General features: G+C 54.4%; 1 protein-coding gene across 1 annotated transcript in view; it reads right to left on the bottom strand.

The window, feature by feature from the left end:
* LOC128279202 (titin-like) overlaps positions 1 to 22,623 on the bottom strand; it is an 84,143-nt gene that overhangs the window by 22,132 nt on the left and 39,388 nt on the right. The window contains 12 exon segments of the mRNA XM_053017920.1: positions 13 to 969; positions 3,988 to 5,457; positions 5,460 to 5,657; positions 5,884 to 5,904; positions 5,956 to 6,782; positions 6,785 to 7,445; positions 7,447 to 7,644; positions 7,857 to 7,877; positions 7,929 to 11,380; positions 11,412 to 12,857; positions 13,271 to 20,809; positions 22,486 to 22,534. Of these exon segments, the coding sequence (XP_052873880.1) occupies positions 13 to 969; positions 3,988 to 5,457; positions 5,460 to 5,657; positions 5,884 to 5,904; positions 5,956 to 6,782; positions 6,785 to 7,445; positions 7,447 to 7,644; positions 7,857 to 7,877; positions 7,929 to 11,380; positions 11,412 to 12,857; positions 13,271 to 20,809; positions 22,486 to 22,534 (16,839 nt within the window).

The raw sequence follows: 22,623 nt of genomic DNA, 5'->3' as shown, positions 1-22,623 counted from the left end.
GGTGACTTCTTCAAACGGAAGCTCCTTCTCCGTGACAGTAACCGTCGTTTGAGGTACCTGATCGTCTTCTTGAACTGTGACGATCTCAGTGACCTGCTCCTTCTTGCCAGCCTTCTTCTTGATGACGCGTTTCTTGATCACTTGCTTCTTGGCCTTGCCTTCCTCGGTGATTACTTCAGTTACTTTCACCTCCTCAGGCATTTCCTGGACGATCGCTTCTTGAGGTTGCATGAGAGCTGGCATGAACTCGGTGACTTCTTCAAACGGAAGCTCCTTCTCCGTGACAGTAACCGTCGTTTGAGGTACCTGATCGTCTTCTTGAACTGTGACGATCTCAGTGACCTGCTCCTTCTTGCCAGCCTTCTTCTTGATGACGCGTTTCTTGATCACTTGCTTCTTGGCCTTGCCTTCCTCGGTGATTACTTCAGTTACTTTCACCTCCTCAGGCATTTCCTGGACGATCGCTTCTTGAGGTTGCATGAGAGCTGGCATGAACTCGGTGACTTCTTCAAACGGAAGCTCCTTCTCCGTGACAGTAACCGTCGTTTGAGGTACCTGATCGTCTTCTTGAACTGTGACGATCTCAGTGACCTGCTCCTTCTTGCCAGCCTTCTTCTTGATGACGCGTTTCTTGATCACTTGCTTCTTGGCCTTGCCTTCCTCGGTGATTACTTCAGTTACTTTCACCTCCTCGGGCATTTCCTGGACGATCGCTTCTTGAGGTTGCATGAGAGCTGGCATGAACTCGGTGACTTCTTCAAACGGAAGCTCCTTCTCCGTGACAGTAACCGTCGTTTGAGGTACCTGATCGTCTTCTTGAACTGTGACGATCTCAGTGACCTGCTCCTTCTTGCCAGCCTTCTTCTTGATGACGCGTTTCTTGATCACTTGCTTCTTGGCCTTGCCTTCCTCGGTGATTACTTCAGTTACTTTCACCTCCTCAGGCATTTCCTGGACGATCGCTTCTTGAGGTTGCAGAGAGCTGGCATGAACTCGGTGACTTCTTCAAACGGAAGCTCCTTCTCCGTGACAGTAACCGTCGTTTGAGGTACCTGATCGTCTTCTTGAACTGTGACGATCTCAGTGACCTGCTCCTTCTTGCCAGCCTTCTTCTTGATGACGCGTTTCTTGATCACTTGCTTCTTGGCCTTGCCTTCCTCGGTGATTACTTCAGTTACTTTCACCTCCTCAGGCATTTCCTGGACGATCGCTTCTTGAGGTTGCAGAGAGCTGGCATGAACTCGGTGACTTCTTCAAACGGAAGCTCCTTCTCCGTGACAGTAACCGTCGTTTGAGGTACCTGATCGTCTTCTTGAACTGTGACGATCTCAGTGACCTGCTCCTTCTTGCCAGCCTTCTTCTTGATGACGCGTTTCTTGATCACTTGCTTCTTGGCCTTGCCTTCCTCGGTGATTACTTCAGTTACTTTCACCTCCTCGGGCATTTCCTGGACGATCGCTTCTTGAGGTTGCATGAGAGCTGGCATGAACTCGGTGACTTCTTCAAACGGAAGCTCCTTCTCCGTGACAGTAACCGTCGTTTGAGGTACCTGATCGTCTTCTTGAACTGTGACGATCTCAGTGACCTGCTCCTTCTTGCCAGCCTTCTTCTTGATGACGCGTTTCTTGATCACTTGCTTCTTGGCCTTGCCTTCCTCGGTGATTACTTCAGTTACTTTCACCTCCTCAGGCATTTCCTGGACGATCGCTTCTTGAGGTTGCATGAGAGCTGGCATGAACTCGGTGACTTCTTCAAACGGAAGCTCCTTCTCCGTGACAGTAACCGTCGTTTGAGGTACCTGATCGTCTTCTTGAACTGTGACGATCTCAGTGACCTGCTCCTTCTTGCCAGCCTTCTTCTTGATGACGCGTTTCTTGATCACTTGCTTCTTGGCCTTGCCTTCCTCGGTGATTACTTCAGTTACTTTCACCTCCTCGGGCATTTCCTGGACGATCGCTTCTTGAGGTTGCATGAGAGCTGGCATGAACTCGGTGACTTCTTCAAACGGAAGCTCCTTCTCCGTGACAGTAACCGTTGTTTGAGGTACCTGATCGTGATCTCAGTGACCTGCTCCTTCTTGCCAGCCTTCTTCTTGATGACGCGTTTCTTGATCACTTGCTTCTTGGCCTTGCCTTCCTCGGTGATTACTTCAGTTACTTTCACCTCCTCGGGCATTTCCTGGACGATCGCTTCTTGAGGTTGCATGAGAGCTGGCATGAACTCGGTGACTTCTTCAAACGGAAGCTCCTTCTCCGTGACAGTAACCGTCGTTTGAGGTACCTGATCGTCTTCTTGAACTGTGACGATCTCAGTGACCTGCTCCTTCTTGCCAGCCTTCTTCTTGATGACGCGTTTCTTGATCACTTGCTTCTTGGCCTTGCCTTCCTCGGTGATTACTTCAGTTACTTTCACCTCCTCGGGCATTTCCTGGACGATCGCTTCTTGAGGTTGCATGAGAGCTGGCATGAACTCGGTGACTTCTTCAAACGGAAGCTCCTTCTCCGTGACAGTAACCGTCGTTTGAGGTACCTGATCGTCTTCTTGAACTGTGACGATCTCAGTGACCTGCTCCTTCTTGCCAGCCTTCTTCTTGATGACGCGTTTCTTGATCACTTGCTTCTTGGCCTTGCCTTCCTCGGTGATTACTTCAGTTACTTTCACCTCCTCGGGCATTTCCTGGACGATCGCTTCTTGAGGTTGCATGAGAGCTGGCATGAACTCGGTGACTTCTTCAAACGGAAGCTCCTTCTCCGTGACAGTAACCGTCGTTTGAGGTACCTGATCGTCTTCTTGAACTGTGACGATCTCAGTGACCTGCTCCTTCTTGCCAGCCTTCTTCTTGATGACGCGTTTCTTGATCACTTGCTTCTTGGCCTTGCCTTCCTCGGTGATTACTTCAGTTACTTTCACCTCCTCGGGCATTTCCTGGACGATCGCTTCTTGAGGTTGCATAGAGCTGGCATGAACTCGGTGACTTCTTCAAACGGAAGCTCCTTCTCCGTGACAGTAACCGTCGTTTGAGGTACCTGATCGTCTTCTTGAACTGTGACGATCTCAGTGACCTGCTCCTTCTTGCCAGCCTTCTTCTTGATGACGCGTTTCTTGATCACTTGCTTCTTGGCCTTGCCTTCCTCGGTGATTACTTCAGTTACTTTCACCTCCTCAGGCATTTCCTGGACGATCGCTTCTTGAGGTTGCATGAGAGCTGGCATGAACTCGGTGACTTCTTCAAACGGAAGCTCCTTCTCCGTGACAGTAACCGTCGTTTGAGGTACCTGATCGTCTTCTTGAACTGTGACGATCTCAGTGACCTGCTCCTTCTTGCCAGCCTTCTTCTTGATGACGCGTTTCTTGATCACTTGCTTCTTGGCCTTGCCTTCCTCGGTGATTACTTCAGTTACTTTCACCTCCTCGGCATTTCCTGGACGATCGCTTCTTGAGGTTGCATGAGAGCTGATGAACTCGGTGACTTCTTCAAACGGAAGCTCCTTCTCCGTGACAGTAACCGTCGTTTGAGGTACCTGATCGTCTTCTTGAACTGTGACGATCTCAGTGACCTGCTCCTTCTTGCCAGCCTTCTTCTTGATGACGCGTTTCTTGATCACTTGCTTCTTGGCCTTGCCTTCCTCGGTGATTACTTCAGTTACTTTCACCTCCTCGGGCATTTCCTGGACGATCGCTTCTTGAGGTTGCATAGAGCTGGCATGAACTCGGTGACTTCTTCAAACGGAAGCTCCTTCTCCGTGACAGTAACCGTCGTTTGAGGTACCTGATCGTCTTCTTGAACTGTGACGATCTCAGTGACCTGCTCCTTCTTGCCAGCCTTCTTCTTGATGACGCGTTTCTTGATCACTTGCTTCTTGGCCTTGCCTTCCTCGGTGATTACTTCAGTTACTTTCACCTCCTCGGGCATTTCCTGGACGATCGCTTCTTGAGGTTGCATAGAGCTGGCATGAACTCGGTGACTTCTTCAAACGGAAGCTCCTTCTCCGTGACAGTAACCGTCGTTTGAGGTACCTGATCGTCTTCTTGAACTGTGACGATCTCAGTGACCTGCTCCTTCTTGCCAGCCTTCTTCTTGATGACGCGTTTCTTGATCACTTGCTTCTTGGCCTTGCCTTCCTCGGTGATTACTTCAGTTACTTTCACCTCCTCAGGCATTTCCTGGACGATCGCTTCTTGAGGTTGCATGAGAGCTGGCATGAACTCGGTGACTTCTTCAAACGGAAGCTCCTTCTCCGTGACAGTAACCGTCGTTTGAGGTACCTGATCGTCTTCTTGAACTGTGACGATCTCAGTGACCTGCTCCTTCTTGCCAGCCTTCTTCTTGATGACGCGTTTCTTGATCACTTGCTTCTTGGCCTTGCCTTCCTCGGTGATTACTTCAGTTACTTTCACCTCCTCGGGCATTTCCTGGACGATCGCTTCTTGAGGTTGCATGAGAGCTGGCATGAACTCGGTGACTTCTTCAAACGGAAGCTCCTTCTCCGTGACAGTAACCGTCGTTTGAGGTACCTGATCGTCTTCTTGAACTGTGACGATCTCAGTGACCTGCTCCTTCTTGCCAGCCTTCTTCTTGATGACGCGTTTCTTGATCACTTGCTTCTTGGCCTTGCCTTCCTCGGTGATTACTTCAGTTACTTTCACCTCCTCAGGCATTTCCTGGACGATCGCTTCTTGAGGTTGCATGAGAGCTGGCATGAACTCGGTGACTTCTTCAAACGGAAGCTCCTTCTCCGTGACAGTAACCGTCGTTTGAGGTACCTGATCGTCTTCTTGAACTGTGACGATCTCAGTGACCTGCTCCTTCTTGCCAGCCTTCTTCTTGATGACGCGTTTCTTGATCACTTGCTTCTTGGCCTTGCCTTCCTCGGTGATTACTTCAGTTACTTTCACCTCCTCGGGCATTTCCTGGACGATCGCTTCTTGAGGTTGCATGAGAGCTGGCATGAACTCGGTGACTTCTTCAAACGGAAGCTCCTTCTCCGTGACAGTAACCGTCGTTTGAGGTACCTGATCGTCTTCTTGAACTGTGACGATCTCAGTGACCTGCTCCTTCTTGCCAGCCTTCTTCTTGATGACGCGTTTCTTGATCACTTGCTTCTTGGCCTTGCCTTCCTCGGTGATTACTTCAGTTACTTTCACCTCCTCAGGCATTTCCTGGACGATCGCTTCTTGAGGTTGCATGAGAGCTGGCATGAACTCGGTGACTTCTTCAAACGGAAGCTCCTTCTCCGTGACAGTAACCGTCGTTTGAGGTACCTGATCGTCTTCTTGAACTGTGACGATCTCAGTGACCTGCTCCTTCTTGCCAGCCTTCTTCTTGATGACGCGTTTCTTGATCACTTGCTTCTTGGCCTTGCCTTCCTCGGTGATTACTTCAGTTACTTTCACCTCCTCAGGCATTTCCTGGACGATCGCTTCTTGAGGTTGCATAGAGCTGGCATGAACTCGGTGACTTCTTCAAACGGAAGCTCCTTCTCCGTGACAGTAACCGTCGTTTGAGGTACCTGATCGTCTTCTTGAACTGTGACGATCTCAGTGACCTGCTCCTTCTTGCCAGCCTTCTTCTTGATGACGCGTTTCTTGATCACTTGCTTCTTGGCCTTGCCTTCCTCGGTGATTACTTCAGTTACTTTCACCTCCTCAGGCATTTCCTGGACGATCGCTTCTTGAGGTTGCATAGAGCTGGCATGAACTCGGTGACTTCTTCAAACGGAAGCTCCTTCTCCGTGACAGTAACCGTCGTTTGAGGTACCTGATCGTCTTCTTGAACTGTGACGATCTCGTGACCTGCTCCTTCTTGCCAGCCTTCTTCTTGATGACGCGTTTCTTGATCACTTGCTTCTTGGCCTTGCCTTCCTCGGTGATTACTTCAGTTACTTTCACCTCCTCAGGCATTTCCTGGACGATCGCTTCTTGAGGTTGCATGAGAGCTGGCATGAACTCGGTGACTTCTTCAAACGGAAGCTCCTTCTCCGTGACAGTAACCGTCGTTTGAGGTACCTGATCGTCTTCTTGAACTGTGACGATCTCAGTGACCTGCTCCTTCTTGCCAGCCTTCTTCTTGATGACGCGTTTCTTGATCACTTGCTTCTTGGCCTTGCCTTCCTCGGTGATTACTTCAGTTACTTTCACCTCCTCAGGCATTTCCTGGACGATCGCTTCTTGAGGTTGCATGAGAGCTGGCATGAACTCGGTGACTTCTTCAAACGGAAGCTCCTTCTCCGTGACAGTAACCGTCGTTTGAGGTACCTGATCGTCTTCTTGAACTGTGACGATCTCAGTGACCTGCTCCTTCTTGCCAGCCTTCTTCTTGATGACGCGTTTCTTGATCACTTGCTTCTTGGCCTTGCCTTCCTCGGTGATTACTTCAGTTACTTTCACCTCCTCAGGCATTTCCTGGACGATCGCTTCTTGAGGTTGCATGAGAGCTGGCATGAACTCGGTGACTTCTTCAAACGGAAGCTCCTTCTCCGTGACAGTAACCGTCGTTTGAGGTACCTGATCGTCTTCTTGAACTGTGACGATCTCAGTGACCTGCTCCTTCTTGCCAGCCTTCTTCTTGATGACGCGTTTCTTGATCACTTGCTTCTTGGCCTTGCCTTCCTCGGTGATTACTTCAGTTACTTTCACCTCCTCAGGCATTTCCTGGACGATCGCTTCTTGAGGTTGCATGAGAGCTGGCATGAACTCGGTGACTTCTTCAAACGGAAGCTCCTTCTCCGTGACAGTAACCGTCGTTTGAGGTACCTGATCGTCTTCTTGAACTGTGACGATCTCGTGACCTGCTCCTTCTTGCCAGCCTTCTTCTTGATGACGCGTTTCTTGATCACTTGCTTCTTGGCCTTGCCTTCCTCGGTGATTACTTCAGTTACTTTCACCTCCTCAGGCATTTCCTGGACGATCGCTTCTTGAGGTTGCATGAGAGCTGGCATGAACTCGGTGACTTCTTCAAACGGAAGCTCCTTCTCCGTGACAGTAACCGTCGTTTGAGGTACCTGATCGTCTTCTTGAACTGTGACGATCTCAGTGACCTGCTCCTTCTTGCCAGCCTTCTTCTTGATGACGCGTTTCTTGATCACTTGCTTCTTGGCCTTGCCTTCCTCGGTGATTACTTCAGTTACTTTCACCTCCTCAGGCATTTCCTGGACGATCGCTTCTTGAGGTTGCATGAGAGCTGGCATGAACTCGGTGACTTCTTCAAACGGAAGCTCCTTCTCCGTGACAGTAACCGTCGTTTGAGGTACCTGATCGTCTTCTTGAACTGTGACGATCTCAGTGACCTGCTCCTTCTTGCCAGCCTTCTTCTTGATGACGCGTTTCTTGATCACTTGCTTCTTGGCCTTGCCTTCCTCGGTGATTACTTCAGTTACTTTCACCTCCTCGGGCATTTCCTGGACGATCGCTTCTTGAGGTTGCATAGGAGCTGACAAAATCGGTGACTTCTTCAAACGGAAGCTCCTTCTCCGTGACAGTAACCGTCGTTTGAGGTACCTGATCGTCTTCTTGAACTGTGACGATCTCAGTGACCTGCTCCTTCTTGCCAGCCTTCTTCTTGATGACGCGTTTCTTGATCACTTGCTTCTTGGCCTTGCCTTCCTCGGTGATTACTTCAGTTACTTTCACCTCCTCGGGCATTTCCTGGACGATCGCTTCTTGAGGTTGCATAGGAGCTGGCATGAACTCGGTGACTTCTTCAAACGGAAGCTCCTTCTCCGTGACAGTAACCGTTGTTTGAGGTACCTGATCGTCATCTCAGTGACCTGCTCCTTCTTGCCAGCCTTCTTCTTGATGACGCGTTTCTTGATCACTTGCTTCTTGGCCTTGCCTTCCTCGGTGATTACTTCAGTTACTTTCACCTCCTCGGGCATTTCCTGGACGATCGCTTCTTGAGGTTGCATGAGAGCTGGCATGAACTCGGTGACTTCTTCAAACGGAAGCTCCTTCTCCGTGACAGTAACCGTCGTTTGAGGTACCTGATCGTCTTCTTGAACTGTGACGATCTCAGTGACCTGCTCCTTCTTGCCAGCCTTCTTCTTGATGACGCGTTTCTTGATCACTTGCTTCTTGGCCTTGCCTTCCTCGGTGATTACTTCAGTTACTTTCACCTCCTCAGGCATTTCCTGGACGATCGCTTCTTGAGGTTGCATGAGAGCTGGCATGAACTCGGTGACTTCTTCAAACGGAAGCTCCTTCTCCGTGACAGTAACCGTCGTTTGAGGTACCTGATCGTCTTCTTGAACTGTGACGATCTCAGTGACCTGCTCCTTCTTGCCAGCCTTCTTCTTGATGACGCGTTTCTTGATCACTTGCTTCTTGGCCTTGCCTTCCTCGGTGATTACTTCAGTTACTTTCACCTCCTCGGGCATTTCCTGGACGATCGCTTCTTGAGGTTGCATGAGAGCTGGCATGAACTCGGTGACTTCTTCAAACGGAAGCTCCTTCTCCGTGACAGTAACCGTCGTTTGAGGTACCTGATCGTCTTCTTGAACTGTGACGATCTCAGTGACCTGCTCCTTCTTGCCAGCCTTCTTCTTGATGACGCGTTTCTTGATCACTTGCTTCTTGGCCTTGCCTTCCTCGGTGATTACTTCAGTTACTTTCACCTCCTCGGGCATTTCCTGGACGATCGCTTCTTGAGGTTGCATGAGAGCTGGCATGAACTCGGTGACTTCTTCAAACGGAAGCTCCTTCTCCGTGACAGTAACCGTCGTTTGAGGTACCTGATCGTCTTCTTGAACTGTGACGATCTCAGTGACCTGCTCCTTCTTGCCAGCCTTCTTCTTGATGACGCGTTTCTTGATCACTTGCTTCTTGGCCTTGCCTTCCTCGGTGATTACTTCAGTTACTTTCACCTCCTCAGGCATTTCCTGGACGATCGCTTCTTGAGGTTGCATGAGAGCTGGCATGAACTCGGTGACTTCTTCAAACGGAAGCTCCTTCTCCGTGACAGTAACCGTCGTTTGAGGTACCTGATCGTCTTCTTGAACTGTGACGATCTCAGTGACCTGCTCCTTCTTGCCAGCCTTCTTCTTGATGACGCGTTTCTTGATCACTTGCTTCTTGGCCTTGCCTTCCTCGGTGATTACTTCAGTTACTTTCACCTCCTCAGGCATTTCCTGGACGATCGCTTCTTGAGGTTGCATGAGAGCTGGCATGAACTCGGTGACTTCTTCAAACGGAAGCTCCTTCTCCGTGACAGTAACCGTCGTTTGAGGTACCTGATCGTCTTCTTGAACTGTGACGATCTCAGTGACCTGCTCCTTCTTGCCAGCCTTCTTCTTGATGACGCGTTTCTTGATCACTTGCTTCTTGGCCTTGCCTTCCTCGGTGATTACTTCAGTTACTTTCACCTCCTCAGGCATTTCCTGGACGATCGCTTCTTGAGGTTGCATGAGAGCTGGCATGAACTCGGTGACTTCTTCAAACGGAAGCTCCTTCTCCGTGACAGTAACCGTCGTTTGAGGTACCTGATCGTCTTCTTGAACTGTGACGATCTCAGTGACCTGCTCCTTCTTGCCAGCCTTCTTCTTGATGACGCGTTTCTTGATCACTTGCTTCTTGGCCTTGCCTTCCTCGGTGATTACTTCAGTTACTTTCACCTCCTCAGGCATTTCCTGGACGATCGCTTCTTGAGGTTGCATGAGAGCTGGCATGAACTCGGTGACTTCTTCAAACGGAAGCTCCTTCTCCGTGACAGTAACCGTCGTTTGAGGTACCTGATCGTCTTCTTGAACTGTGACGATCTCAGTGACCTGCTCCTTCTTGCCAGCCTTCTTCTTGATGACGCGTTTCTTGATCACTTGCTTCTTGGCCTTGCCTTCCTCGGTGATTACTTCAGTTACTTTCACCTCCTCAGGCATTTCCTGGACGATCGCTTCTTGAGGTTGCATGAGAGCTGGCATGAACTCGGTGACTTCTTCAAACGGAAGCTCCTTCTCCGTGACAGTAACCGTCGTTTGAGGTACCTGATCGTCTTCTTGAACTGTGACGATCTCAGTGACCTGCTCCTTCTTGCCAGCCTTCTTCTTGATGACGCGTTTCTTGATCACTTGCTTCTTGGCCTTGCCTTCCTCGGTGATTACTTCAGTTACTTTCACCTCCTCAGGCATTTCCTGGACGATCGCTTCTTGAGGTTGCATGAGAGCTGGCATGAACTCGGTGACTTCTTCAAACGGAAGCTCCTTCTCCGTGACAGTAACCGTCGTTTGAGGTACCTGATCGTCTTCTTGAACTGTGACGATCTCAGTGACCTGCTCCTTCTTGCCAGCCTTCTTCTTGATGACGCGTTTCTTGATCACTTGCTTCTTGGCCTTGCCTTCCTCGGTGATTACTTCAGTTACTTTCACCTCCTCAGGCATTTCCTGGACGATCGCTTCTTGAGGTTGCATGAGAGCTGGCATGAACTCGGTGACTTCTTCAAACGGAAGCTCCTTCTCCGTGACAGTAACCGTCGTTTGAGGTACCTGATCGTCTTCTTGAACTGTGACGATCTCAGTGACCTGCTCCTTCTTGCCAGCCTTCTTCTTGATGACGCGTTTCTTGATCACTTGCTTCTTGGCCTTGCCTTCCTCGGTGATTACTTCAGTTACTTTCACCTCCTCAGGCATTTCCTGGACGATCGCTTCTTGAGGTTGCATGAGAGCTGGCATGAACTCGGTGACTTCTTCAAACGGAAGCTCCTTCTCCGTGACAGTAACCGTCGTTTGAGGTACCTGATCGTCTTCTTGAACTGTGACGATCTCAGTGACCTGCTCCTTCTTGCCAGCCTTCTTCTTGATGACGCGTTTCTTGATCACTTGCTTCTTGGCCTTGCCTTCCTCGGTGATTACTTCAGTTACTTTCACCTCCTCAGGCATTTCCTGGACGATCGCTTCTTGAGGTTGCATGAGAGCTGGCATGAACTCGGTGACTTCTTCAAACGGAAGCTCCTTCTCCGTGACAGTAACCGTCGTTTGAGGTACCTGATCGTCTTCTTGAACTGTGACGATCTCAGTGACCTGCTCCTTCTTGCCAGCCTTCTTCTTGATGACGCGTTTCTTGATCACTTGCTTCTTGGCCTTGCCTTCCTCGGTGATTACTTCAGTTACTTTCACCTCCTCAGGCATTTCCTGGACGATCGCTTCTTGAGGTTGCATGAGAGCTGGCATGAACTCGGTGACTTCTTCAAACGGAAGCTCCTTCTCCGTGACAGTAACCGTCGTTTGAGGTACCTGATCGTCTTCTTGAACTGTGACGATCTCAGTGACCTGCTCCTTCTTGCCAGCCTTCTTCTTGATGACGCGTTTCTTGATCACTTGCTTCTTGGCCTTGCCTTCCTCGGTGATTACTTCAGTTACTTTCACCTCCTCGGGCATTTCCTGGACGATCGCTTCTTGAGGTTGCATAGAGAGCTGGCATGAACTCGGTGACTTCTTCAAACGGAAGCTCCTTCTCCGTGACAGTAACCGTCGTTTGAGGTACCTGATCGTCTTCTTGAACTGTGACGATCTCAGTGACCTGCTCCTTCTTGCCAGCCTTCTTCTTGATGACGCGTTTCTTGATCACTTGCTTCTTGGCCTTGCCTTCCTCGGTGATTACTTCAGTTACTTTCACCTCCTCGGGCATTTCCTGGACGATCGCTTCTTGAGGTTGCATGAGAGCTGGCATGAACTCGGTGACTTCTTCAAACGGAAGCTCCTTCTCCGTGACAGTAACCGTCGTTTGAGGTACCTGATCGTCTTCTTGAACTGTGACGATCTCAGTGACCTGCTCCTTCTTGCCAGCCTTCTTCTTGATGACGCGTTTCTTGATCACTTGCTTCTTGGCCTTGCCTTCCTCGGTGATTACTTCAGTTACTTTCACCTCCTCGGGCATTTCCTGGACGATCGCTTCTTGAGGTTGCATGAGAGCTGGCATGAACTCGGTGACTTCTTCAAACGGAAGCTCCTTCTCCGTGACAGTAACCGTCGTTTGAGGTACCTGATCGTCTTCTTGAACTGTGACGATCTCAGTGACCTGCTCCTTCTTGCCAGCCTTCTTCTTGATGACGCGTTTCTTGATCACTTGCTTCTTGGCCTTGCCTTCCTCGGTGATTACTTCAGTTACTTTCACCTCCTCAGGCATTTCCTGGACGATCGCTTCTTGAGGTTGCATGAGAGCTGGCATGAACTCGGTGACTTCTTCAAACGGAAGCTCCTTCTCCGTGACAGTAACCGTCGTTTGAGGTACCTGATCGTCTTCTTGAACTGTGACGATCTCAGTGACCTGCTCCTTCTTGCCAGCCTTCTTCTTGATGACGCGTTTCTTGATCACTTGCTTCTTGGCCTTGCCTTCCTCGGTGATTACTTCAGTTACTTTCACCTCCTCGGGCATTTCCTGGACGATCGCTTCTTGAGGTTGCATGAGAGCTGGCATGAACTCGGTGACTTCTTCAAACGGAAGCTCCTTCTCCGTGACAGTAACCGTCGTTTGAGGTACCTGATCGTCTTCTTGAACTGTGACGATCTCAGTGACCTGCTCCTTCTTGCCAGCCTTCTTCTTGATGACGCGTTTCTTGATCACTTGCTTCTTGGCCTTGCCTTCCTCGGTGATTACTTCAGTTACTTTCACCTCCTCAGGCATTTCCTGGACGATCGCTTCTTGAGGTTGCATGAGAGCTGGCATGAACTCGGTGACTTCTTCAAACGGAAGCTCCTTCTCCGTGACAGTAACCGTCGTTTGAGGTACCTGATCGTCTTCTTGAACTGTGACGATCTCAGTGACCTGCTCCTTCTTGCCAGCCTTCTTCTTGATGACGCGTTTCTTGATCACTTGCTTCGTGGCCTTGCCTTCCGCGGTGAGCTTGTCGATGATTCGTATCTCTTCAGGTAGTTCTATTGTTTCGATTAATGGTGTTGCGCTTAACATGGTAATGTTTGTTCGTGTGTGGCTTGTGTGAGTGGTGTGAGCTGTTGAGTGTGTAGTTTGTTCGCCTTCTGTTGTTTCTTCTTGGCTTAGTGTAGTGGCGGTGTTGATCTGTTTTCTACCCGTTGCCCGTGTACGTGTTTGTTTATCTGTGTCATCTGTTGGAACAATGAAGAAGGTGTGTGTTTTATTGTGTGTGTGTGAAGCATGTTCAAAGCATGTTGTGTATTTCGGTATGGTTCATTTCCTAAATCAAATGAGTAACTTACATCAAGATGGAATGTTTAAAGCAAAATCACAGACAGCAATGTACAATTGGGGAGTAGGGTTTTTATGTCGGATGGGTATAATGTATAATGGATGCCCAGCGCCCAGTACTTACCCTTCTCGATCACAGGGGCGGACTCTTCCCCGTACGTGAGCAGTGTAGATTGAGTGACTCTTGCGAACCGCTGCTCGGGTTCTTGCGCAAGCTCGATCCGATCCACGCACTCGCCCAGAGTCGTTTCCGAAACATTGACCGTTTGGTTAGTGATAAACGAAACGGACGCCTGGCGTCCCGGCGTTACGAAATTTACAGCGACGTCGCTTAGCTCGCTACTCGCTACCTCTAGACATTCCGGTGCCCTCAAACCTTCTTCCACCAGCGCGGAAGCGAACTTACTTGGCTGAGCGGTCTCAGCGAATGGGCGCGCCGTGTCGGAGGGCAGCAGTTGGGACTGCACGGGGACGGTGAAGTCGGTAAACCTGACAGACGCAGACTGAGCCTCAGACGCAATGCTAAAGTCGGCCCGATCGAGCCCCTCATCCAGCACCGTTTCGGTGGTGGTCGAAGCAATCAGCTTCGACACCGTACGCTGGGCCGTCTGCAGAGTTGCAGCGGCTTCCGCTAATCTTTCGATCGAGTCTTGGCCAAAAGTTTCCGTCGTAAACGCCGCAGGAAGCAGCTCCAGGAGCGTCGGTTGAACGCTGGCCGTCGGCCGGTCCTCGTGCGGTGCCATCTCCGACGTGCCGTCCGACACACTGATCTCCGTTTGGACCGGTAGCTGCAGCCCTTGGGGCACACTGAACGTGGGATACTTGGCCTCGAGAGGCGCACCGTCCGCCAGCTTTTCCGCTCCCTCGTAGACGGTCGTTTCTTGGACCGTGGTCTGGAGGAGCTGCTCGGGAACGAAGCTAGCCTCGGCAGGCTTCGATGGCACGAGCTCGAACGGTCCCGCTTTCTGTTCCGCTTCCACTTGCTCCACGAGCAGTGGCTGCATGAGTGGCTTCTCTCCGGCATGTTCGGCCGCATGTTCGCCGGCTTCCGGACGCGGCCGGTACTCGGAGACGCTCTCCAGTGTCACCGTTTCGATGACCGTCGTCTCGTCGACGGTATCACTCTTGACCAGGGCCTTCGTGACCGGAAACGACGCCGCTAGTGGCGCACCGTCGGTCGCACTCTGTAACACGTCGATTTGCTGCACCGTGAGTGACTTCATCACATCGCTGCTCTGGAGCAGCTTCGCCTTCTGGGCGTGTTCCAGCTCCACGCTGGTAACGCCTTCCGTTGCGCTCTGGCTGGTCACCACTTCCGATATTGTCACGCCGGAAACGGCATCTAAGCTGGCGGCAGCTTGGTGTAGCTCGGGCGTCGCCCCGAGTAGCTCCTGTTGTGGGCCAACGTTTTCGTACACGAACGTTTCCGATACGGTGGCCGGCTCTTGGTGCAGTTCCTTGATGGCGTTGGCCGTCTGTGACGTGCTGGCCGGCGCCGCCGGTAGCACCTCGGCGTCCTGGGACACTTCGACCTGGGCCACCAGCAGACTGCGCAGCGTTGCACCCGGCAGTGGCTGGGCCGTCTGGATGAAGTCTTTGGCCAGCTCGTGCACAGCGTACCCTTCGCGTTCACGCTGCCCCGTGATTACTTCCGTCACGGTGAGTTCGTCGATCGGAAGCACGCTGGACGTGGCCAGTTTGCCCCCTGGGTGGCTGTCGGCGGCGAGCGCCGTAACACCCTCCAGAACGGTAGTTTCCGAGCGGACCGTTTCCTGAAACCGATCGGTCCGTGACGCGGCGGTTACCGTGCGCAGCTCGAGCTCCAACTCCGTTAGATCGTCCGTAGTCTGCACTTCGCGTACTTCCACCGATTTGTGCAGGATCTGTTCCGTCACCGAGCGCACTTGATAGTCCTGTGCCGGTAACTCAGCCTGCTGCGTTTCTCGCTGCTCCGCCACCACTTCGGTGACGACGAGCTCTTGGGCCGGTTGCACGGCAACGCTCGCCAGCCGCTCGTCCGCCTGCTGCGATGGCTTCTCTGACAGTTGCTCGTAGACGAGCGTCTCCGAGACGGTCGTTTGCTCGTTTTCTGCCTCGTTCACCAAGGCACGCCCCTGTTCGACCATTGGAGCGACGGCCATTTCGCCATGCCGCTCTGCCGTCTCGACCTGCTCCACGGCCAGTGGTTTCAGAATGTGCGCCGGTACCCGGGTAGCCGCATGGCCGCTGGCGATTTGCTGTACGTCAAATCCGTCCGATTCTCGCTGCTCGCAGGCCAGTACCTCGGTCACGATCAGCTCCTGCTGGGTGGGTTGCATTGCCCGGGCGGCAATCTTGCCGTCGGGAGCCGACGGTAGCTCACACCGGTCCAGACCCTCGTACACCACGTGCTCCGAGACGCTGGCCGGGAGATACCCATCGTCGTCCCGGCGAACCGTTGCCGACGTGGATGTCGGGCGATCCGTTTCCAGACTGGGCGCCGTACTCGACGTGACCACCTCTTGTACGTTGACCGATTTCATCGGTTCCAGTGGCACCGTCCGGGCCAGTTGTTGCTCGAGCAGGTCGGCAACACTGTATCCCTCGCGTTCGCGCTGCTCCGGCACTACTTCCGTCACCTGTAGCTCGGCCTGGCTCGGGAGCACCTTCTCGGCGTGCCGTGTCTCCGGTCGGTTCGGTTGCTCGAGCACGGCTTCCGACTCCAGCACGACCGTCTCGGCCACGATGCGCTCCTCCCGGGGCTCGTCGGCCGAAGGTCGGGCGTACGAGCTGGGCGCCGTCTCCAGGAACTCCTTGACGTCATCGATCGCGTGCGTTTCTTCGATCAGCACCGAGCGGAGCGTGTGCGAGGGCACTTCCTTCGCGACGTAGTTGCTCGCGATTTCGCGCACATCGAATCCTTCCTGTTCGCGCTGCTCCGTGACCACCTCCGTCACCTGCAGCTCGTTGCTGCTGGGCGGTTCCAGCTGGGAGGTGGCCGATCGGTGCCTCGGCGCTGACTCAGCGTCGAGCGGTTCGAGTCCCTCGAGGATGAGCTGCTCGGAGGTTGCCGGTGCGTCCAGGTGCTCCGGTCGTCGTACGCTGGCCGTCGTAGGCCGGGCGTCCTCGCCTGCTACTACGTCCCCTAGCATGTCCGCTGGCAGAACCTCTTCCACCGTCACCGACGAGAGGGTGTGCGAGGGCAGTACCTTGGCCGAGTGCTCCCGGGCTACGTCTTGCACGGAGTAACCTTCTTTTTCACGCTGCTCCGTCACGATCTCCGTTACGAGGAGCTCCGTCACGATGGGCACCACCGTCGGGTGGGCCTGTTGCTGGGATGGGTTAAACTCATGCGTGTAGCCGTCAAGGCTCTCGAGTACCAGCGCTTCCCGCACGACCGTCCCCTCTAGCCGATCGTCCTGCACGGTGGCAGCACCAGTCGGCAGCTCCGCCGGTTGGTCGATCCGGGTGACACTCTCACCCGTGAGGGTTTCCTGTACCGTCAGTGACTTCCGCACGTGCTCCGTGATGGTCCGGGTGGCCGTATGATCTCGGGCGAGTTCCGCCACGCTATAGCCTTCTCTTTCTCGCTGCTCCGGCACGACTTCCGTTACGATCAGCTCCACGTTCGGGACGTACGAGTGATCGACCCCGCGGATCGCGGGGACCTCGTCCTCAGGCAGGTGGCGTGCCCCTTCATAGACGGTCGTCTCCACGACGGTCGTTTCTTCGAACTGGCCACTACGCACCGTCGCTACCGAACCGCCGGTGGCGTCCTGTTGCGGCAGGTGATCAACGCTGTCTGCGACGGTCACCTCTTCGACCGTGACCGTCTTGAGACCGTGGCCGGTTGTCACCGTCGCGGTGTGATCTTTCACCTGTTCCGCCACACCGTCGTACCCCTCGCGTTGTCCCGTGGTCACTTCCGTCACGACAGCCGCCCCCAGTAGCGGCTCGAGCGCGGGTTCCGCTGATTTGGTCGCGGGCTCCTGGGCACTGGCCGGCAGCTCGGGCGTATCCTCGAAGGCGAACGTTTCCGCCGTGGTGGTCTGTTCGCGTTCGCTCCCGATGGTGGCCGAGGCCGTTGTGCTTGGGGCTGGGACTTCACTAAACTTGGAGGCGTTCTCGCTTGCGATCGTTTCCTCGACCATGGCCGACTTAAGCGGCTCGGCGGGCGACTGCTTGGCAACGTAGCCCGAGGCCACCAGCGGTTGGAGGCCTTCGTTTTCGTGCTGCTCCGCATGCGTTTCGCTCACGATTAGCCCTGTGACGGGCAGGAGTGTCAGATCGGCCTGCTTCGCCTCCGGCGCTTCCGGTCCGAGGCGCATCGGTCCCGTGGCTTCGTACGCGATCGTTTCCGACACGATACGCGTTTGTTCGAGTTGACCTACGCTGCTGGCCAGCAGTTGCTCTGGTGCGCGGTCTTCCGGACACGGGTGCACGGTATCGGCCGGTTGTACTTGCTCCACCGCGGCAGCCCGGAGGGTGTGCGAGGGTACGGCCAGCGCCCGGGCATCCTTCAGCTGCTCGGCTTGTCCGGCCCGTTCACTCCGCTCGCTGACGATGATCTCCGTCACGAGCAGCTCACTGCTCGTGGGTTCGGCCATCGTGGACTCGGCTTGGCGGTGCACCGTCAGCAGTTCCGCGCCCGTTCGATCGACGGTGAGCTCCAGTGCCACCTGCTCGGTGACGATTTTCTCCTCCAGCCGCTCCCGCGGCACCACGGTCGCCGAGTGTTCTGCTGAGGGCGTCTCATCGATACGTTCGACACGATCGACCGCTTCGATCGTTTCCACCTGCACGGACCGCAACGAGTGCGTTGGAACCGGTCGCAAACGGTAGTCCTTGGTCGTTGCATCTCCCCCCACTAAGACACGGTCGGTGGCTCTGTCATCGGTGATCACCTCGGTGACGGTGAGTTCGTTGCGGGGCTCCAGCAGCGTTTCGGCTTGCTTCGTTTCCGGCCGGACCGCGTCCAGGTGGGCCGTGGCTTCCAACACCAACGGGGCGCCCGTCACGGAGCTCGTCTGCTCGAGTTGCTCCTGCCCGACGTTCGCTTCGGCCGGGTGTGTCTCGGGTGCGGCCGGTGTGTCGGTGGTACGGGACGATAGCTGCACCTCTTCGATCAGTACGGTACGGTGCGCTTCTGCGGGGACCGCGGTAGCCGTGGCGTCCCGTGCCGACACCGGTTCCTCCGTCCAGTGCTCACGCTGCTCCGGTACAACCTCCGTCACCGTCAGACCTTCGATCGGTTCGAGCTGCGTAAGGGCCAACTTGCCGGCGGGCGTTTCTGGTGCCGAGTAGTGCTCGGTGCGTTCCAGGACCATCGTTTCCGACACGATCGTTTCGTCTAGCTCGGAGCCCCGGACGTTCGCCCGGGTTGTCGGTTGCTGCGGTTGCCTCTCGAACTGCTCGCACCCATCGCTCGGGAGCGTCTGCTCAATCAGTACACTCTTGAGGGCGTGCGTTGGTGTTGGCCGGAGGGTGTAGTCTTTTGCGTCGCTCGTCCCCGTACCGTCTGTCGCACGCCGACTTTCAATCACCTCCGTCACCACGAGACCGGCCGTTGGTTCTGGCCACAGTGGCTCGGCCGTCCGCTGTTCGACCGCTTCGGACGGAACGTGCTCCCGGACCGTCTCGTAGATCGTCGTTTCGGACACGATCTTCTCCTCGAGATCGCCCGTCAAGCGCAGCCCTGCCTGCTGCTGTGCGGCGTTGGCTTCCGGCAGCTCTCCCGCTGACACGATGGCGATCGTTTCCTGGACCTGGACCGAGCGGTGCGTTTCGTCGGTGGCCGGCGTGGGTCGTATCGATTGGTTCGCCGGTGCGACCGCTGGCCGGAACGTAGATTCGCTTTCGGCCACCGCCTGATGCTGGACCACCTCGAGCGGGTTCTGTACGGCAAACTGCTGCTCCGCGCGCACCGTCGGCTGCGATCGCTCGGGGGCCAGCTCGGACTCTTTCTCGTTCACCACCGTCACGGCGACGGTGGTGTGTGACTGAACCGCCACGAAGCTGGGCACGAGGTGCTCGGCTCTGCTCTCGGACTCGGGCGAGAACCGCCCGGTAGTGTCGGCCGTTTCAACCTCCGTCACCGACAGGTTCTCGATCGGCTCCAGAAGCGTGGCCGCCGTGGCCAGGTTCGGCTGCAGCTGACCACCATAGTACGGGGATTCTCGTTCGTGGACGAACGCTTCCGTCGCCTGGCTCGCGACGCCACCGGGCAGGGCGCTGAGAGTCGGCTGGGCTAAGCCAGGCCGGGCCGGTTCGAATGGGGCCAACGTTGATTCGCGTTCACCGCTTACCACCTTCGACACCGAGACGCTGGTTCGCTCGAGAAACTCAACGGTGGCGACGCGGGTCTCATATGCCGCCGCCGCTGGCAACTCCTCTGCTCGGGCACTCTCCTGGACCAACTGCGTCGTGAGCTGGCCCTCGAGGACGGCCACGGTTCCGATGGCGTGCACCGAGCTAATCGGCGCAACGGCCGAGAACTCCATTTCGGACTCCTCCACGTGCTGGGCTGTCACGGTGAGGGACTCGCGGGTCCGGGATAGCTGCACATCGGCCCACTGCTGCGGTGGCAAGCGCCCCGGCACGTACGCGTCCTCCTTTTCGGGCGCGTGCATCTCCTCCGTCGTGTAGGACCGCTGCTCAATGACGCTACGGCGGGCACTCTCGGTCGGAACGACCAGTTCGGGGTAGTACCGGGCCGGTGCGTCCTGCGCGACCGTTTCCTCGGTCTGGATGGACTCCGAAGGGAGTAGCTGGTAGTGGGGCTGCACGGTGGCCGGCATTCGGAGACCGGCGCCCTCGAATGTGTCCTCCTTTTCGAAGGTACGCTCCGTCAGTTCCGTTACCTGGAGCGACTCCTGGGACCGCACGTCCGGGTGCGCCCGGCTCGGTGTGGGACGCTGCAGGGCCAGAGGCTGTTCCGGCAGCGACGGAAGCGTCTCCTCCACGATGGTCGCATCGTGCGTCAGTAGCTGTACCGTGGCGTTACCCAGGGCACTAGCGGGGACCCGCTCCAACGCGGTTGCTTGTTCGTGCGCGGTCGATTCACTGACCACGAGTGGCTGGATCGGTACGGTCGGGACGGCCGGTGAAGGGGCCAGCGCAACGGGCGCGGGCACCCGAACCGGACCGTACCCGTCCGTCGAGTGCTCCTGCGGGCGTACTTCGGAAACTTCTAGCGGCTCGTTCAGACCGTGGTACAACTGGTAGTGCGGGCTGGCCGCCAGTTTGGCACTGTCGGCCAGCATCGCCTCGATTTCCCGCTCCGAGGAGACTGTCTCCTCGGCCACCAGGGCCTGGCTGCGGACCAGCGGCACCGTGGCACTAGTGCCGGTGGCGGTCGCTGGTCCACCCGGTACGAGATCCGACACCTGCGCCAGGACGGTCGGCTCGTTTGCAATGGCCGCTATCTCGAGAGGTAACGCCAGGGACTCACGCATCGGTGAGGTCACAAAGTCGGCCGTCAGCTCCTCCGGCACCTGCTCCTCGTTCGGCAGTATCGGCCGGAGAGGTTGCAGAGGTGGCCGGGGGCGCCGCCGCTGCTGCGTAATGCGCAGCCGCTCATCGATCGATTCTTCGCTGTCGACGATCTCCTCCGACTCCAACTGTCTCTGGTGCTGCTGCTGCTGCTTCCGTTCGGATCGTAGTTTCTTGTGTTTTTTCTTCGTGACTGTAGTGGTGGTGGTGGTGGTGGTGCTAGTGTCGATCGCAGTGTTCCTGTCGATGGTGGTGTGCTGTTGGACGATACTGTTCGCATCTCCTCCGCGGAGATCCGGTGTTTCTGTGGAGGGCGGAAGTTGATATGCGACACAGTCGGTGTTAGGGTCGTAAATTGGATCTCCGTGACTCTTGATTGGATTTCTCTTGTTTGTCCGAAAAGGGGTATCAATTGGATGGTGATGATTTTATGACAGTGTGTGTAGAGGTGTGTTGGTAGGTTTGCGGTCAAGAAAGTGAAGACTACAGAGTAGAAGTCTACTGTGAAGTTTCGGAAAAATACAAATTTCGGGTTCAAAACCATAGTTTCCAGAGAATAGATACAGAAAGATAGAGAAACAGCAATATTCGTGCAGAGTGAGAGAGACAGAGAGAGAGAGAGAGAAAGAGAGTCCTACTAGAGAACTAATTCAAGACAGCGAGAGAAAAAGTCAGAACAGGCGATCATTCGCATCATTTCACATTCCGAGGCTTTAGGTGCCAAGGCCGGCAAAGGCCATTCATCTAGGAGGCTAGGCGGCTTGTGTGGCGGTGCTGTCAAAACAGGAAATGCAATCCCAATACAGAGCTTGAACAAACGGACAGTTGCGACGTTCACGGCGAATGTCGACTTTAGTCGACATACAGAATAGACAGAAAGAGATACAGAAATAGAGAGAGAGAGAGAGCACGCACGAAGGATTGACAACTTAGCGTAAGTTCGCAGCATGCCAAGACGCTAACAAGACGATGCACGGGGGGCCAAGGCTAATCTACCAAAGGAAGTCGGGCGCTATCTACTAGACACGAACGAAGGCGGACGGAACAGTTTTCGGTCGAACGGATGCAGGCGCAATCGGTTTTAGACTTGAACACTTACCACCTTGGTAGAAGAGGGTTAAAAGAAATTCATCACCGTACTCACCGCGCTATACGACTCGCCCCAAAACAGGAGCATGGCGAGCCCCCCTGAATGACGGCAATAAGAGGCGCAGACAGATGAAGCGGAACTACAGAAGCTCAACACACTCAGCTCAGCGGCAGCGCTACAAAACTCGATAAGCGATAAGCTGCTTAAGGTAAGAAAGAAAAGGCAAACGGCAGAAAAGACCTCCCGAGAGGAGGTGCATGGATTATATTAGACGAATAACATATGTATTGCACTTTATTTCGGACCCTTCGGCTGGCGTAAACTAACTAGATCTTTCAAGCAAACGCACGCGCACACGCACACCTAAAGAGTTCTACACGCAAAGAGCAACAACGGAGCAACAGCGCAACGTGGCGCAATACTAGAGAGCTTCTAGCCTATGAAATGGTGACTCTGTCCTTTCGGGATGGTTCTCGGGGACAGACAAGGGTAGTATAGTATAGAGTAGGGCAGCAGGCTCAGGGCAGCGGCAAGCAGTTGGCGTACACACGCACACGCACACAGAAAGAGAGCAAGTATAGGAAGCACGTGCAGGGGAAGGCATTAGGATTTCAAACCTTTGATGTCCAGCTCCTTCATCGTTCGCACGGTGGTCTCTGTTGGTGCAGGTTGGTTGGCGCAAAGCAAAGGTGTGAGCAATGGAAAGATAAAAGAATTGCCGCGGATTAGTACTGGACGTCAGACGTCACACACTTGCGACTCCGGTGCGGCACATTTACCAGTGGTGCGGACTTCGCTCGACGAGATAAGGCGCGACTCTTCGTGTTTCTAGAAAACGGAAAACGGAAAGCGTCAGAGCGGTCAGAAGCGTATCCTTGCGGGCAGCGACACTGTTAGTGCGGAATCGGCTCTAGCCG

The sequence above is a fragment of the Anopheles cruzii genome, chromosome 2, assembly GCF_943734635.1.
Source record: "Anopheles cruzii chromosome 2, idAnoCruzAS_RS32_06, whole genome shotgun sequence".
In the NCBI taxonomy this organism is placed as follows: Eukaryota; Metazoa; Arthropoda; class Insecta; order Diptera; family Culicidae; genus Anopheles; species Anopheles cruzii.
Note: the sequence above shows the minus strand (reverse complement) of the source record. Positions and strands in the feature narration are given on the sequence as shown.